The 19594-nt window shown below is 36.8% G+C and overlaps 1 protein-coding gene and 1 long non-coding RNA gene across 5 annotated transcripts in view; one reads left to right on the forward strand and one right to left on the reverse strand.

Moving 5' to 3' along the window:
- The window catches only part of LOC139987186 (uncharacterized), a 74457-nt gene that overhangs the window by 5310 nt on the left and 49553 nt on the right, over positions 1-19594 (reverse strand). Inside the window, exon 5 of one of the 3 annotated variants that reach the window (XM_072003156.1) lies at positions 10953-11550. The exons of 1 other annotated variant lie outside the window; for it this stretch is intronic. In XM_072003156.1, the coding sequence (XP_071859257.1) occupies positions 11333-11550 (218 nt within the window). In that variant the 3' untranslated portion in view covers positions 10953-11332. Of the gene's footprint in view, positions 1-10952; positions 11551-14301; positions 14641-19594 lie in introns of those variants that run through there. One more of the 3 variants, XM_072003162.1, reaches the window with a different exon arrangement.
- Positions 1419-7135, forward strand: LOC139987193 (uncharacterized). Of its 2 annotated transcripts, none has more exons than XR_011799802.1 (2): positions 1419-1643; positions 6912-7135. It is a non-coding gene; the product is annotated as an uncharacterized lncRNA (long non-coding RNA). The 2 variants fall into 2 exon arrangements; XR_011799803.1 differs by having other exon boundaries at positions 1419-1639.

Below are 19594 nucleotides of genomic sequence, written 5' to 3' on the forward strand. Positions count from 1 at the left end.
AGAATTATCGTATCGGCCGTAGAATCGTTGAAATATGGTGATAAGTCCTCCGGTGTGGCTCAAGGTATAAGTGGCTGGCGTTTTCTCGTTTTTCGTTCACCTGCTTCTTGTCCCTTGGATAACTCGTGTATTCTTGTGGTGTGGAGGATTTCGTGGAAAACATATATCGAGGAACATATTCGGGCAGGAGGATTTGTGTGATTGGTTCGAGTGACGAGTCGACGGATCTTAAACATTTGATAAATTGTACGATCTTAAATCGTAGCAATGATCGTTGAGGTGTAAGCAATATTCGACATTCTATTCCAAATGATTCGTAGTCTACATCAGAAACTTCGTAAATTAGTTTCGAAAGGAGTTTAGAATTTTCAGTTACTTGCATATTTCCCGAGTTGAATGTCTACGTTGGTGTTTTATCGAGTAACGCGTGATGTAAAAAAGTATGTTTTATATATCACAAATAAAGGAAGATCGAATGAAATAGAATTTCGAATTTAGTTCAACAGAGGATTACAAACTATATGGAAACTGGTGTGTATAAAAGGTAAAAATACTACAATATTATACAAGGAATCTAATGAATTGCAAGTTGGTCAGGCCTGGTCTTTACACTTTGCCTGTTAACGGTGGATACACTCTTTTCAATCTGAACGTAGTCTGTGAGGTTCCAAGAGATTGAAAAAGGATTAATGTCCGGAGTGTCAGATTCGAACAGATGAAACCTGTTGATTATCTTAATTCGATTCTACAATGCATAAGAAATATCCTAGATGCTCTGACCAGTTATAGCAATCATAAAACTTAATTCAACTTCTCTTCTTACCATTTCTAAAAATTTTCTCTCCTTTAATTCCCATAACCCGAGAAGAAAATACCTCAACGAAATTGATCACACTTTTCAAAGTAATATCACCCCTGTCCAAATCGTGATTCAGCAAACTCTAACCACACAACACTCTGCATAAAATTGCCAAACGATATTCATAAACTGTAAACTATTTCTGCCCCATACTGCTACGGAATAACCTTCTTCGTGCATTTTTCGTGATCGCAGGTTGCGCTAATCTCTAACGCTCAACCACGCTCACGAGCTGAGCTAATCTCAAATGGTAAACAACGACGTTAGTCGCAAGGAAAATTGTTCTAGCTGCGTGGTAAAACGCGATCGATCGTTAACAAGGGCTAGGGAATGACGGTGTACATAGAGTATCGGACTCGATTGAATATTTCACTCGAGCCAGAGTTATTCGAAAGCGGTGCTCTGCCACGGCGCCGCCGTTTCTGATAATCCGTGCCACGTGAACACAACTATACCGTCACGTTATGCCGTCTGGTTATCGACATCATGTACGGAGAAGTTTGCACACGATCTATCGGGCAACGCGCCACGAGTAATCCTATTTGAGTCTGATCGTTGAGCCTCGACTACACGTGAGCCGGTCGTGATACACGCTAAAATTATATACATACATATATAAGTACTTTCTCGTACACACATCTCTCCAGTAGCAACTGCTTCTCGGATTCTTGTGAATTTTCGCGACTCAACCATCGTTTACGCATGTTCTTCGACAAAATTTCGTCTTCAGTGAAAAACCGAGGGAAATATTGTGAACAATGGGGAAAGGATGAATTTTGTGTAGGTAGTGAACTCTGATTTACTTTGGTGGAATTACGATTAGGATTTTTGGAAGTGTGCTAATTGTTTTCCAAGTATTTCTTTTTTTTTTCTGGAACGAAACTTAAATTTTAATTGCTTGTTTTAAAAATAAGGATTCTTCGAATTTTTAATCGATTTAGTCGATTTCTAGTCATTCGTTGAAAACGTACATTTTCATTTTATATGTTCCTAAAATATGTTTGATTTTTAATCTCCAGCGTGCTAAAATAAAATAAAGTTCGAATTATCAAGAAAGCGATTAATCTCATCCAGTTCGATTTTCGTTATAATCTGGTCGGTGCGGTATTCGTAAATACTTAATCGATTCTTAATCAATTTTCCAAAGTACCTGCAGACTTCCAGTCGAAAGCTTTTAAATTTGAACCAACTATTTTCATCTTGAAAATTATTTATTCCATAACCACATTTTCGTATATCTATTATTCCACAGATATGCATATATTTATACAATTCAAGTTTCTCCATAATTGTTTTGTAAATTCGCTTAAACCTAACGTTACCGATAGAAAACTCTCAAAATGGAAGGTCCTCGGCGCAACGCTTAAATATCCTCGAATTTTTTACCGTACAAACTTTTACATGGCTGCTAGATACAAGTACTGAAAAGTACAGTTAACCACAGTTACCGTTCGATTACTTTAAACCAACGAGCTTGCCAACTAACCAACTAACTTCCTCCAACAATGCTTAACGTCTATCCTTAAATCTCTCCAAGATCTGGTTAAAAAATTGGCAAAATCTTACATTTTTAGGAATTACGAAAACTTTGTAAAATTTACAATATCACGAGTCACGTTTGTGAAATTTGATTGATTTTCACGTCGTTCGTTTTTACATTGTTAACGTTAATTAAGTGCCAGAATCTCTTCTGTCTGGTATTCCCTTTAAGAGTATAACATTTTCCCCTCTTACCCCATAAATTCAAATATATCTTTCCATATGTTCTGACGAATATTTTTAATTCCACTGTTACCTTATTTTTATCTCAATTTGTTTTTTCTTTTTTTATCAAATTGATATCCTTCGCTCGTCATTCTTTCAGCACGTTGCCAATTTTTCTGATTAAAGATCCGACACAATTAAGCAAACAGTAATTTCGATACACAGAGAACTGCTGTGCATTTTTAATTCGCTCTCTCTCTTTCTTTCTTTTAATGTTTTTTTAGACACTTTTTTAAGCGTAACGTCACGTTTTCGCGGGTAACTTCGCGATAGAATTCCAGATTACGCTTCGCACTTTCATTCTATCACGCTATATCCGGAATTCTAAATTTAATTCTGAAAATTTGCTCGACAGCAAAGAACGGCGCAACTTATGAAACAACTTAATAATAACTTTTGCCGATTCGTTAATAGGCCAAAGTAACCCGGCTAGTTCTTCCGATGTGAAACTGCGTGTCGTAATAACCTGGTACACGAACCGAAATCGCAAAACGCGACCGTATAATCGTGCTTTCGCGATTTTAGATGTCGAACGAGTGGCGCTCGTTCTAAAAAGCCGTAATGGAAACGTCGCTAATCGACGAAAGTTTACGAGCAAAAAGTGGACGGGTAAATGACACCATCAGATGAGAATATTAAAGCGGAAGCTTGCGAAAGTTTCAAACGATATAAAACCGGAATTCATTGCAACTGCAGTCTTAAAGATATGGCCGAACCGTTCGCCAAATTACGTTCGTTAATTAAAAATTCTTTAAGTATGCGCCTGTTCGTTCGTCAATTAATACAGGGTGTTTAAAGAAGTGAGCGATATTTTCCGCACTGATAATCATAGTGATTTAAGTTAAATCTTTGAGAATTTGCATTTTGTATTAAATAACCTGCTATTTTATTATTTAAATAAATATTATCTCGTTAGTTCCATAATTTATTAAACTGTAATGTAGCTCTCTTTTCTCTGTGTTTTCACGCCCTGAAAAAATATACTAATTTTTTGTTTGTAATAATCAACGCGGAATATTATTTTATTAAAAATTAACATTGGACTAACTTAAATCGCTATGATTCGATTTCAGATTATATTTCAGCGAAACGATTTGATTCTATTCCAGAACACATCCTGTACGTTTTTCTTTTTATTAACGACGTTTCCATTATGATTAGTTAATCGGGATGTTAGTGACACAATACGCATCGTCTTTTCTCGCTTAAACTCTATTTACGTTAAATTTTATATATCGTTAAATGTTCAACGTGATTTATATAAATCGGAAGTTCAACTTTCGTCAGTTAATAGTAATATTTGCGTTATAATTATTCGGATTAAAAAATCTCGTTTAATCTCATCGATAAGAAAAGGAGGAAAGATGCAGATGCTTCATAAGGGAGGTATTTTGTTTCTTCGAAAGAAACGTTATTTAAGGGGAGCTTTCTAACGAAGCGGTTTCTGGCAATTTCTCAGAGTTCCATTTCACGTACTTTTTCTCAAAGACAAGTACGTTTAATCGCGGCTAGCGCAATCAAAAGTTGTTTATATTGAGTCTTTCCATTTAACCGCAACATCCTCTTCAACTAAAAAACGAGGAACGTTCTTCGAACGGAGCTTTCGAAGATTTACGTAGACACTTGAAAATATCGATTCAAGCCGCGTGGCTATCGAGTCAATTGAAAAATTAGGAAGATTCACAGCGAAGATCTTCTGTGAAATTCTTATAATTTCATATTTAGTTACTAATTAGAATATCGCAAGTAAACATGGAATTTTTAGACGCTTCTAAAATGAAGAATTTCTATTAAATAGATTCTAAGTACGAAAATGTATACGATCGTTCAATAATTTTGCATAAGAATCAAAAATCAATCCTTCGAACTATTTAATCCTATCACACAACCAACAACGTGAATCTCTCGATGTGTATCAACCCTTCCAAACATGGACAACGTGTAATCGGATTGTTTCATACACACGAAATGCCTTCGTTCAGGAAACCAGAGAGCAAAAGCGGTGGGAAAAGCGAGGAACGTGGGTCACGAAAGAGCCAATATTTGTGCGAATCACATGGTCACTGCTATTAATGGGACGAACTACTAAATTCAGGATCGACAGAGAGAGAAATAATCTCTCGAAGAAGCATTGAAATTCGGTATCCAGCGTCTCGATATTTTCTTCAATCCTTTTGAAACTAACAGGATAATACTATATAATATGAAAACTTTTACAAAATCTACCGACCTTTTATTAATTTCTACTGTATGAGATACGTCTATAATTTTACATTAATTTTTTTGCAGTTGATTTTGAAATTAATTTTCACCGGTGAACCGCCCTTTTTCCTTTACAGATTATTTTGCATGTTATTTGAAAATCTTCGACTTTAACTTGCTTCTGTTAACTTGCAATTTCGTGATTATAAAAGTTTGCAGTTAAGGGACGACCCAGTTGGCAAGTTAAACAACGTGTCTACTAAATGTCTGCTTCTTATAAACTCGTGAACAACGACGAGAATTTGTTCCTCAGATTGGATTAGAACGCTTCGATGGATACAGGGGGTGAGGACATCGATTTGAATAGGTTCGCGCGTTTGTGTTAAGGCAATGTACTGTGGCGAATATAATACGTTCTCTTGTAATTCAGAGCGTTCAGATGTAAAAGGTATTTTTTAATAATCGTTGCTATCAACGAAGTTGATATTAACAGAATTTCAATTTTGCCTATGGAATTTAAATAAAATTGAAATGTGGGAAATTTAAATGCAGAAAATTCAAATTCGGTATGTGTATGCAATTGGAAGTTTGATGATAAAAGTTTTTTATTCCAACCACGGAAATAGTAGAATGTCCAACCTGAGCATTGGTATTTAGAACATTGAAATATAGGAAATTAGAATTTGAAGCATGAAAAATTGAAATTTGTAATCTACCTGCAAATGTAGATGAATATCGTAAAACATTAAAAGGCTCCGATTTCGTTTCATTTTACGCTGGTGCGAAGGTATTTGCATTTCGCAAAGTGAAATGCTATAACGCAGGAGAAGTAGCGCGAGTTTAATGGAACTTTATTTTCCGTCCATATTTTCGACATGGAACAACACGAACGTCATTCTACTCCTTTTACTTTACCAGTCTCGTGCGTATAGCAAATGAAGATTTAATTAAACCTTTCGCAACAATTATAAGTTTAATTAGAAAAGCTGCTTAATCGCTGTTTCCATCTCTGCATTATTGGAACGCCCTTTATGTAATTGAAATTTTACAGAAAATCGTACAATCTATAAAACTTCAACTTCTGAAGATTAAAAGCACGTGGAAGGTAAAATTCGTTTACGTTTTATAACAACCTCTTTCGCTTTGACATTTTCTCTTGTCCCTAGGAAACTTAACATATATGGATCTTGACAAAAAGTATATGAAATAAAAGATTCTTACTGTGAGATACGTTTCGTCATTTCCTGAATATATTTCATATTGCCGATAGGAAGGGAAGCGATAATTTTGTTACATTCTTTAACGCGCCAATATTATCAGTCGTTTCCTACGTTTGACAACTGGAATATTTTTATTTCACACAAGAACCATACCAAACGCGAGATACGAACTTTTAAAAATCTAGGACAGGCCGAAACGAATTCAATTTTCAGTCTACCAAGTCAGGGGCTATCGATTTCACAGCCGCTGCCTGTCCCTTTTCCCTTTTACAAAGCTGCAGGGTTCAAAATTTGATAAAGTTCGACGAAATTGATCAAACGAGCAATCCTGCGGATCTACTAATTTTAAAGAATATTTGCAACTTCTCGGTTCAGAAAGATAATCTTTCAGACACAGATACGTAACAAGGTGCGATAAACTATCACCTGCTATACGAACCTAATTTTTCACAACTAATAAACTCGAGCGATCCAGGTTTTACTATGCCGGAGGAAACCAGATACCAAAAGCGTTTATATTTAATTAGTTTGTTAAATTTAATTGTTTCTTGTCAATCAAAGTTGCGTAATCGCTGTTTCCATCTCTGTATTACCGAAACACCCTTTATGTAACTACGATTTTACGGAGAATCACACGTTGCATGAAACTTCGACTTCTGGGGATTAAAGACACGTCGGAGGAAAGTTCATGGACATTCCTCAGTTAGCAATTTCGCTTGGATTTCGCGGATCTAAACGAAAGCGATGTGCACGATCGATCTGCCTAACCATCTCGACAAAGCAGAAAAATATCGCTTCCACGAGGAACATAAAACTCAGCATAGCTTTATCAAATTTTCCATTATCGAAATCACTCGGTTTTACAGCGGGACCGGGCGCGATACGAAGGAAACGTTTAAGTTGAGGCGAGCCAGACAATATCTCGACACAAGGGACCCTGTCGCTGGCTGGTCTATCGTTTCCAGTTTGTAATAACGTTTGAAACTAAGAGTGCCAGGCTATCAGAAGACCCGCGGTTGCCGCGTCGAACCTTGGAACAGGAAATCCGTGCACCGAGCGGAATTCGTCGAGTTTAGGAGAGCGTAAAACGTTTAAGTATGGCCATCAAATTTTCCGCTCGCACATTTACGATGTTGGACCCAGCACGTTGGTCCGTTGGGAAGCTGAGTCGAATCGAATCACCGCCTGTCTCAGAATTAATATCACCTTGGTGGGAACGTTGGTGCGAATCGGCACTGCAAACGATTGAGAAATTTCGATTTTCGATGCCCTCCAACAGCTGGCTGGATTAGAGACACTGAACGCTTCAGAGACGTGAAATTGTGTTTGTAAGAAGGGATCGTTTAATGGATTTTTCACGCTTGTTTTAAACAGAGAAAATATTCTTTTACGCTGTGTACTCGATCTTCTAAATAATATGTAGGTCTTTGTATTACGAAATGATTGTCACTGTGGTAACGATATTTCCTTTTTACATCTAACTTAGAATATATTATAAGTCGCTTATAGAGTTACAAGTAATTTATTTAATTAATTGAACAAACGACGAAAGAACAGGTTTATTAAAAAAAGTTGGTTTCAGAATACATGTGCGCAGTATATTGCTGAACGTAAGTATTAAAATATGTGTCGATTGATCCAAATTGTTAAAAGATTTAATTAATAAAAAACATGTTTGTCGTTATACTAAAGCTGCCGGACTCGTCGAAATGATTGATTTCAGGGTCTTTTTATTTTTGCTATTATTAAAAATATGCAGGTGGTTTCAGCAATGTTAATATTGTCTTTTATTGAAACAGAAATGTAGCTATATGTAATATCGATATATTTTCATCACATCACTCTAATTTTTCATTCGTCCACAATTTATTAATCCTATTGTATATCGTTTATATCATTATTAACCTAATTATACTTTTTTACCGTTAAAAATTTTGTTCAATTTGTAGAAAATGTGAGAGAATAGTTATCAATATTTGTTTAATTGATTATCAATAATTTCATATATAAGAGTTTCTTCTAAAACAAGTTAATTATCGATTAAAAATCTTTTTATTCTTAAAACGAAAGCAAGATTGCAAAAATAAAAATTCGAAGGCGCAAGGCAAACGTAATTAGGGTTCAGAAAAGTCCCTACTAGAATTTGTCTGTGTAATTAAATATCGCTATAAATCTTTGGCTTTGTTTCAAAATTCTGCCGTTATCTCTAATTTTTTTCGCAATATGAAACACGTTGATCATTATAATTCTAAATTTACATTATCCTACATATACAATCACTACTGAAGGGGTAACTGTGTTTAATCTGTACAGAACTTAAGAGTATCGGTTCTTAAACTTAACCATGCTACTCAAGTAGCTACGTGAATGTTTAAAATATACATACACCTTCGCTGAAAAGGCTTAAGATATTTTACCATTTTTTTTCTTTTTTTTTTTTAATAATTTGATAAAGCCTGATATTATGAACCTTAAGGTACTTTTATTTTTTAGCAAAACTGTTCGTATACCAGCAGCGTTGTATACCTATTTTAATGCATAATGCAGGTAACTCGAGTCCTTACGAGCGAAATAATTCCCATCATAACCAGTTTTTCTGTGATGTAACGTTATATGAATATAAATATCACGAGTCTCCTAGAAATAGCAAAGGAGCTGGAAATAAGATGCAAAATAAGTATCGAGCGCTTATAGCAACGTATATTAAAAATTTCTCTAATATTCTCCTTTTATAGCCTTACAGCAAAAATACCTACCTATACGTATAAAAGAATTATAATTAAAGGTTCTCGTTAATCAAGTGAATTGATATTTATAACAGACACTTCTCCTTGCAAGTTAAATATGAAAAATTCAGATGCTCAGGATATAACAAAGCTTTATGCAGAGGCGCACACCAAACAAGTGGATTAAGATTTGTGAGAATTCCAGAACTGGAAATTGTTGGAAAATGTTTACTTTTTGGCAAAAATGACAATTTAAATGCGCAAGAGAATATCTTTCTAACGAATACTTGGACCCACGAGAATCTTAAATTGACTAAAAGCGAGCTTTGCTCATTTTTACGAATTTTCTAAGATGATATTTAACTACTAGAAAAAGACAATATCTTCCTCTAAAGTCTATTTGTTATGAAATCTTCCATTATGATTAATAAAAACATCAACATGCACAACTATCAGAGTTTTCTTTGCACGAACGAATATCTGAATGAAATAGACTGAAACCGAAGAAATTAAGTAGCAAACATTCGACGATCTGACGTAGATTCCTATGTGTATGTAGCCTATACATAACAGGAAACGACAGAAAATATGATATCCAATATTGGCAGAAGTTTTCTCAATTTCAGATTTCTGCCAATAAATAAACTAACTTTATTTGCTATTAGATATTTATTAAATAATCTCTAGAAATTATTAAATTCTTCATCTTTCTAAAATTGTATACAATTACAGCTAACTTTGGGCGATGAAGTTTGAAGAACAGTGGATATTTAGATCCTTTGAAAGTTAAGATCATGGAGCAGGATAGAATATCCGTACGTCTCTATGAATCTTTGAAACGATGACGCGATTGATCTACGGAAGTTGGTAGAAGTTGAGATACCGAGATACATAACACAGAACATCTGAGTGCCTTACACGTATCTTCCAAGTGTAGATATACGTGGTTTACGTAGATGTTTAAAGGACAGAATGGTGTCTATAGATTATTTAGATCTCTGTGTGAATCTTCGAAGCGTGTGCTTCATTCTGTACAAGACTTGCAACTTTGTAATAGGAAGAATGATACGAAAGTTTTTGAAACATTTTTATATCCAATTACATAAACTTACGAATGCAATTGAAGAGATAGAAATTGAATAGAATATCAAATATGTTTAATTTATGTATTTCGTATGTTTCAAATATTAAATTTTGATCACCATAGTTGTAAAGATTCGTATATCATTGAATCCCTAAAAAAGATGCTTATATATTTCATACATATATATATATGAAAATCAAAAAGGTCGAATCATACATGAAAGAGAAGATTCTCAGTTTCAGAATGCGTAAAATAATTTGGAAAGATAAATATAAATCCTCAATCTCTTTAGTAGCAATCTGCGTGGAAATTAAAATAGCAGAACAAGACAGGAGATCAGTCGAAATTGAAACGACGAAGGAATATCTATATCGAATAACCAGGTATGATATATCCACAGTTTGAAATCATTTATTTAGTTTGTATAGAAACTAAACCGGTGAAATAGTAAATACGAGATTCTATAGGTATCCATGTGAGTTTTTAGTCAGTTTACAACATACGGAATATTATTATAAATTACCCGAAACCTAACGTACTCTACGTAACCCACCTATAAATTGAAATATAAAAAATATATAATATGAAGAAATGTATGCAAATTCTTGAAACGAAACTTCATTCTATATAGAAATTGAACGTCTATTAATTACGCTGTAAGAAAGTAAACACAACGTAATACTTTCCATACGTGCAATTTCACGAATCGCGAGAAAGAAATGTACGAACATCACAACATATCTTAATGCAATGCAACGCAACTGAACGCTTAAACTGTGACGATGAAAGTTCAACGAAATATACAAGTGCACAACGTAACGAAATGTCTTTGGCAGTCAGAAAATTACAAATTCATTACGTACATCGTGTGCATCGACCTAGAGGAATAATAAATCGTCTACCCTATTAACGAACGCCACTGATGTACGATCCTATTAGATAAATACATCCTCTGTCATTATACCTCACTTTGCTTTAATCTGAACACATACGAGTGGTAGCAAGGTGAGTTTAGAATCCAGACACGCCCTTTCATTTAATCGTCAAGCTCGAACATTACGAAACCTACTACGTATTTATACATTGAAAAAAACATATATATATAGCTCGTACGTAACATTACATGTTTCCGTAGCAACTTAACATTTCTCCTTAAAACACCGCATACAAATTCTTCGTCACGAAACGATTCGACGTCGACCTTTCTCCTACGCAACAACTTGCTTCTAGTGAAAAATCATTCCACTCATTTTCAACCACGAAGACGACGAAATCAGCCAGAACCGTTCCAAAATACAAATAATGAAAAAGCAGCTGCATCTTTCGAAAATCTGGAAACTCATCCTAAAACGCGAAAAAACGTGTAACCGCGATGATACGGAGATATCATTTTGGATGTTAAGAAGAGCCTTTGGAATACGATCGATTGTAAAGGATCGTCGCGCTAGATCCGCAGTTGTCGGCACGCACGCGTGCGCTATTGCGCGTGCGCGTGCTTAGTACGCGTGTGCGTAAGCAGCGTGTCGCTACGCGTGTAAACCGCAGGACAGAGCGGGCAGGCGTACTTTCCCGGGAAATGCACGTAATAGTGATTGCGCACGTTCGACACGACCTTACCGCACAACGAGCACCGCCTCCTCTCGTCGGTGTTACTCTGTCTCTCAAATATTTGCGATATCCGCCAATTTTTCAGCTCTGCAACAACAGAAACCACAGGGTCAGCGCAAGCCTGACGAAAATGCGTCGCCGCGTCATCTCTCTATTTCTGGCTTTCTCTTTTCTATCTCTTTCTCTCTTTTTTTTCTATTTTTCTTTCTTTTTTTTGCTTCGATTCGAATTTCGATTCTGTTTCGCGTTCTCTCCGCCCCCAGCGTGCGCACGTGTGCGTGTAAGGCTGCATGTTAACTCGCAGGAAGTGGATACAGTTCCTATTTATTAATCTTAGAAGCTATTTGCAATTCAACAATTTTCGTCCGTGCAACATTGTTCACCAGGTAGAAACTGGTTCACGTATGTTCGTACGAGATGATCGAAACGGTGGGAGGAATTGAAAATATTGGAGTTTCTCTCGTGGAATTAGGAATCGATTAGGATCTTTGCCGTTTACGCAGCTTCGGATCTCGTTCGTTACAATTAGACGCGTTGTATTTAACTGAATCGTATCGTTTATCAAGTCCAGGTAATTTGTACCTTTGGTCTGTGCATTCCTCCGCCAAGTAGAAGCTGGCTCGCATATGTTTATTTGTATAACGGGATGAAAACGACGATAGAAATTGAAATATTGGAATTTTTCCTGAGAAAGACTACCTAAAAGTACTCTTGCACAAGCTATTTTCTAACTTGAAGTTTCGTTCCTAACACATATAGCACTTGGATCGTATCGTTTGTAAATCTGACCAAGCTGATCCACCTGCGATACGGTAGTCTCTGCGCTACGTTTATACTTCCAGAATATAACAGTCGAATTACTGATTGCGAAAAGGCAATTAGGAAAAGTTTATACTTCTATATGTTCGATCACTAAACGCTGCACAAATATAAAATCCTGCAGGATTATATAATAGATGGATATCGATACAAAATCCTACGGACACTAAACATGTTAAAATACGATCTTTTGCCACGTAGCTTAGCGCAGGATCTATACAAACACTCACAAACAAAAAAAAAAAAAAAATACACACACACACGAACTATTCATAGGAATGTTACTACGCGTGTGAAGTTTTGGAAAGGTAATGCATCGATACGCCGTGGAATTGAATTAATAATTCAAGCGGGACAAAATGCCTTTCGCGTTGAACGCAAGAACGCCTTTTCACGGCTTTCAGGAAACAGATCGGAAGTATCAACGTGAAAGAACGAAAGAGAAATGGTCTTTCTCTGTCACTCGTTCTACTTCGACGCTCTCGACGTCTTTGAAACGATAGCAGGGACTTGTTGCGTTGCTGTCAGAAAACGAAATGCAAATGTAACTGGTATCGACGATTTGTCTCGATTTTCTAGGCGGTTGCGCGAGGACCTTCTTTGAAGTATTTTGACGACGACGTTTCTGTTATTCATTTTGTTATTGATTGTTCAATTTTCTAATTTCTTAATGTAATTCTTTAACTCAACCTTTTTTTACGAATTATAGGTGTAACTTTGTGTTGCAAGATAATTTGACGTTCATGAGCAAATTATCACGCGGTTCAATTCATCCCAATCGAATAATCGTTAATTATACATAAGTGTACAACTTGATAGAAGTTTCCATTTTTAAAGTCGAACATCATATTTCAATATAGATAGCGCTTTTGCGATTAGAATGACATTAAATAGCAGTTAAACATACGTTAAAAAAAGATTAAATATCAATATCAGTAAAAAGTAATCATCTTTACAAGCTGTAACTTACGTTAATCCACAATTACCTATGCTAATCTGCGATTAAACAGTTTTACGATTACTCCAAATCCATACCACTAACCCACGAGACAATTATGCTTCTTATCAGCCAACGCCAGAGATATGAACTCCGTAACATCGCCCCGTATTTCAACTACCAATAAAAGGAACGATAAAGCTGGCTGCCGGTTAACAAGGAATCCTCTCGACTCGTTCCAAAGCCAGGAATCACAAAACTGTCGCTTTGTTTCGTCGCGGATAACAAGCCAGCGAGCGTTGAAGCGGCAGGGAAAATAAAACTGAAGCGATGCACGCGGTGTCGGTGGACGAAGGAAAATTGGTCAGCGTGACAACGACGGGACGCGAGGATCGTCAGAAATGGCGGAAAGAGATCCGGCCTGAACGAATTATCGGACGTTTGAACGCGGCCCCGATAGTCTAGTTTTTCCAACAGCGATACGTCCGACCACCGGATCCGACGACAGCAGCCGGATGTATCGGCAGAGACACGGGTACGGCAAACAGCGTCGCGACGTCTCTGCCTGAAACTGACGATCGACACACACAGTGATCTGAAACGAAACGCTTCAAACGAAATGAAACTGTTGCTGTCGACCGTCTCTAGAGACGCGTGCCCTAGTTAAAACCAGGTATCACAGCTGGCAGAAATTACGATGATTCGGACGCTCGATGATCGCGTTCGCACGCTAAACTTGCCCCACTTGCGACTGCGTTAACCTCCGTACGATGATCGACGATCGTTTCTCGGTTGACTGGAACCCAAGTTTTGCATTATTGATCTTATCGTAGACACGGTGCGTTCACATTTTGAATTGTCAGGTGAAACAACGCGAACGATACTTTCAGAAATATCATTAGCACCGTAACGAGACTCGACTATCGCGATTGTATCGATAAAGTTTGAAAGAAATTTGGAAATGTATGTAGAAGCTGCAAGGTATTTAGTGCAAATATATATTCCGCGGAGTTCAAGATATTTAAACAAGCATTCGTTGTATTTTATAAAGAATCCGATACTCACTTTGGGATTACTTTTAACGTTTATTATACGTTTAATCCTTTACGAGAATTAATTTTTTATTGAATATATAATTGCTGCGAATATCTTGTAACTTTCATATACATGTTTGGATTGAGTGGGAATTTTATCGGTATAGAGTATTTTGAATTATTTTCCATTTTATGTGGGTCAATGCTGCGTGTTATAGGAATTCTAAGACTCTCGCTATAAATCTAATTTTCATAAATTTCATATTTAAGATTAGCAAATGTTTGACTTATGGGCGGGATAACGTCCGATTGCGTGTACGTAATTAGTAAGTTCGTTCGACGTCGAGTAGCGTACGGACGTTAACGGGCAGGGAGAAGAACAATGATCTGGAAGAAAAAAGAAAGATAGACGGCTCGGTTAACACACAATTATGTTTAATCAAAAAATTAGTATGAAATACATTAAATGCACATGTGATTAATTCTCCATAGTTTTTTTGTTGGATTTTTTTTTTTGCAAATTTTTGTAATGTTTGCTTCATTTATCCTCATCATCCATATATTATCTATACACTATATAATAATTAAAGGTGTATATAATAATTGCAATCGTAACATAACACTTGCAATGTTAGAATAACCATAAGAATAAGAATATAATCGTAGTAACAATAAGAAGTAGTAAGAATAATCATCTTTTTCCCATTATTATTAATTATTTTACTTTTTTTCTCTCACGTTTGTCTTCTCGGTAATAAAATCAATTACGCCCTATGATCGTTAGTCCTCGTTTGTATCGGCATGGTCTGCGGTTAGTTTTTCGCTTGCTCGATTTCTTTCCGTGTATTCCTCTTTTTTTTTTTTTTTGTTTTTTTTATTATTTTCTTTTCGTGCACGATTTCCTTCAATCGTTTTTATTGTTTCCATTTTTTTGAGATTTTGTTCTTTTTTTTTTTCTTTCTTTCAACGTTTCTTTTTTTCTATTCTTCTCGTCGATAGTGCGCCTATTGTACGTTTGTCGGAGCCGAAAATGTAACTGATACGCAATGATTCGTCCGATCTTAAACCAGAACGACGGAGACCATAGCGTGCCACGTTTCTTACGAACCTTTTGTGCTCACCGACCATCTTACACGCGACAGGCTCTTCGAGCGTCTTCTTCCTCGTCAATAAACGACGTTAAGGTGTTCCCTATAAGCGTCAGTCGTGTCTAAGGCTACAGTGGATACGTCTTCTCGCGACTATCGAGTGTTCCACCCGTTAGAACGATAGCCCATCAGAACGTAGATCCACTGTAACTGTGGCTTAATGCAAATCGAACACGTTTGTTGAAGACCGATACAAATTTTAGACCAATGTTTCCTCGACGTATTATAATACGAACATCTCACATCGATGAAAATTCTCTGCGCGAACGATATCGTGTAAACAACTGTAACGAACGAAAGCATCTAGATGCAACGTTTAACGCTTGCAGGGGTAGTTCCACCTTTAATCGTGACAACGTCGAAGACGATCGCTAACGACCAACACCTTCAACGTGATGCAGGACGCGCCTTCAATGCGAATGGAAAGACAGACAGACAGCTCGATGATCCGACTGGCCTCGTTCCCTCGTCATCGACGCGATCTCTGCGTGGTCGACGTTGTCCGATTGACGATGAGACACAAAAGGTTCTCATAGTGGCCGACTATTGGTCGTTCGATCAGATATGTGTATACAACACTTTCGTCTAGCTAGGTTCGACTCTCTCTGTTCCGATTTTCACGTTTTGTATTGTGTGTCTGTGCATGTAGAGTGTCGCAACGAAGTATAAACGAAGGAACGGAAGAAAAAAGGAAGAGAAAGAAGCGAGATGGTGCTGGAGGAGCTCCACGTAACGAAAGTGAAAAAGAACGAAAGGGAAGCGAGATGCTTTCTTATTATTTCGGGATTCCAGGGGACGAAGGTGAAGGTATGGGGGTAAAGGAAGGACATTTCGCGTCGATTTGGTTCCTTCTTCTTTTGTTTGACATGCATACTAGTGTATATTCACTCATCGTTTGTTACTCTTTCATACGCATATACGCTGAAGCGCTCATATTCTCTCTCTCTCTCTCTCTTTCGTTCGCACATTGCTTTTTTTCTGGTTCATTCTCACACACGCGAAAATGCAACGGTTTAACGAATTCTTCATTTTCATTTTTCTTCTATCCCTTAAACCCTTCTCGCCTTTCTCACTTATACCGTTGAATCTATATACGCAGAGGTTTTTATTTCCCCCCTCCCCTTTTTTTCTGGTTTCCTCTTTCCCTATATATACACTTGCCATGCAAAATCACAACTTTCAGTCTGACAATTCGCGTCAATTCTTTTTCTTCTCTCACTTGTTAATCTTAAGTTTCTCTTCGTATTTTCCCCTCTTTTTCACACTTGCCGTCGTTTTTCATTTTATTTATTATTATTATTATTATTATTTTTACCTATTACCATTATTAGTACTCTTTCTTTTCTTTTTTTTTTTTTCGTTTTTTCTTTTCTTTGTTTCCTTTCGAATGACGAGTAGAACACGCTCAGTTAGTACGCGCGTGGAGAACCACGATTTCCCCGCGCGCACGATTTACAATTATTACAGTATCTTTTTTTTTAATATATATATATATATATTATCCCCCGAGAAAAATAACAAAATGTATATATATATATATATATATTTATATTTATATTCATACGAAGATAGATATATACATATACCGTGTGTGTATATACATATATATCCATGATTAATTCGTACTTTGTATATATTAATATACAATATAAAGAGATATTAATAATAGTACTTTTTTTTTGTTATTTAGTTCGGTAATGTACAAGGGCGAAACGGGCAGCTGTCGCTCGTCGAGCTGAAAACAAAACGCCATAAACGTGCTCCTTATCCTATGATCAGCTAAGCCTAGACCCTAGGTAACACCTACACCTATGTAACTACACTCATAATATTCACTTGCACAGCCATAGTTTCTTTTCTTCTCGTCGCGCGTTCGTCGACTTCTTTCTCGCACCCTCGCCTCACCTCTTCGTTTTCCCTTTCCTCCCTCTATTTTCTCTTCCCTCTTTTTATCCTACGATTAAACCAACGAATTCGTCCGTCAAATTTTCCCCTATCGCGCTTCGATCGCACTTGATTCCTCGAGTGCCACTCGATCGAATGGATCACGCCGTATCGCGTTGCTTACACGGGCCAATTTTTCTGGCCAATGTCACTGTTCCCAGCAATTTCGAGGATACAGTAACGAAAATCGAAGTTGGTCCCGAGATTCTAAGAGTCATCGTGAAAAATGTTAACATACCTTGAGTTTGATGTTGATGAAACGATGTTTTCGTTTTATGGATTTTCGAATGGTTACATTTGTCGGATATCGATCACTCGTCGCTTGTAAAACGATGTAACTTTAACGTGGAAAACAATTAAACTATACCACTTGGATTTAATTATCCTCATTTCTCACGAACTTGCTCTGATCGAATTATGAACTTTTACTCTAGTTGCGATAATTCTACGTTACAACAAGGCAGATTAATTGCGCAAATTTGGCATTCAAGTGATTAAAACAATTGCAATAATCTTTAGCACCCTTGTCCGTTACTGTACGTCGAAATCGCTAAATTTGTTTTAAGTTGTCAACACCTTTAGAGATGTAATTACAAAATTACATCTGATTATACGAAAGACAGGGTTAACGTTAAATATCGATAAAATTCCGTTTTAACATACGCCACAATACTAATAACGAACATTAAGCGTTAGATCCACTAATCAATTAAAGATTGGACCATTTAACGAATAATAAGTGACATTCTCTACGTTTTAACCGATCGAAGGCTAAAAAACCAACCTTGTAGAGACACTTGCAATAAAAATCTAAATATTTCGCAATATATTTTTCGCATTAACAAATCCTTCGACTAAACCTTCTTTAACTTGGAGTAATGTTGGCTGAGTCAGACGAATTCCATATGAAAAATATCAAGATATCAAGGTATCAAGATACAGATAACGAGTGCTCGAAAGAAAAAGGGAAAACGAAGCGTGGACAAAGTTATTGGACAAAGAGATCCCCGATTTCACAGACGAACAAAACGATACGACGATCCGGTTCCGTTTTGGCGAACAACCGTATTTCTTTTTTTCTTTTTTTTTTTTTTTTTTTCATTTTCTTCTGTCAGACGTCGGAAGAATTTACGCGAACGGGATCGACCGGTGCGTTTTGTCGCGACGCGACGGCTTGGAAAAGTGAACGGAAACGTGATTTTCATTCGTCTTGTGCCTCGCTCCATTCTCCTCGCCACGGTTTTAACACCACGGAAAACTTAACGCGCGTTTCGGCCAGTGACAGCTGCCTCGGCCCGCATTTTTCCCCTATTCTCGCAAATATTGCACGATTTCTTCATCTTCATTTTTTTTTGTCGTTTTTTTTTTCACTTTTGTTTCATTTCTTTAAATTCATCTTCAATTTCAATAAGGTGTTAGCACCAATCTATTATATCACAATGTTCCACTCCACACCACGCAATTGTAAATATATAAATACCTATCATGTAATAGTAGCAATAGTATTAATAGTAGTAGTTGTAGTAGTAGTAGTAATAGTATTAGCAGCAGCAGTAGTAGTAGCAATAGTAGTAGTAATGGTAGTAGTAATAGTAATAGTAGTAATAGCGGTAGTAATAATAGTAGTAGTGTAGTCGATAGTAATAATAGTACATAGTAGAGATTTCCGTTTAATTAATACAGGTTCCGATATAACAGCCAGATGATCCGTGACCAACGTATCTGGGACAGAGGCCGTCAGACCGGATTAATTCGATATTTTGTGGATTCAATGTGTGCCGAGTATTTCTTTCCCCTTCGCGCCTCTTTCACTCCGATTCATCTTTCTCTCTTTCGACTAGTCGATACATGTATGTACGTCATGTTCCCGTGTGTTTTCTACGCGTTCCATAGAAATAACTTCGTACGGATATGTTTTCTGGTCTCTCTCATCTGATAGATAGATGAACTTCTCGGTATGTGTACAATTACGTGTGAATGTATGTGAGAGCATGCGTCTGATTTCGTTTTTCCTGGTCAAACCTTGCCCAGTCAGATACCGACTGCGAACGAACGAGTGCCAAAAATCGCGGCGAGAAAGAAAACCGTATCCAAGATGAAACTTACTGGCAAAAGGAAACTTGATTCTTGCGATCGGAACTACTATAGAACTCCCCCTTTCCGTCCTCCTCCACTCCTGACTATCGAACAAAGGTTTTTCGCTGAAGAACGCGACAAACTTCTATCAAAGCGTTATTAACTCTCTTCTG

This window comes from Bombus fervidus, chromosome 5, assembly GCF_041682495.2.
Source record: "Bombus fervidus isolate BK054 chromosome 5, iyBomFerv1, whole genome shotgun sequence".
Lineage (NCBI taxonomy): Eukaryota > Metazoa > Arthropoda > Insecta > Hymenoptera > Apidae > Bombus > Bombus fervidus.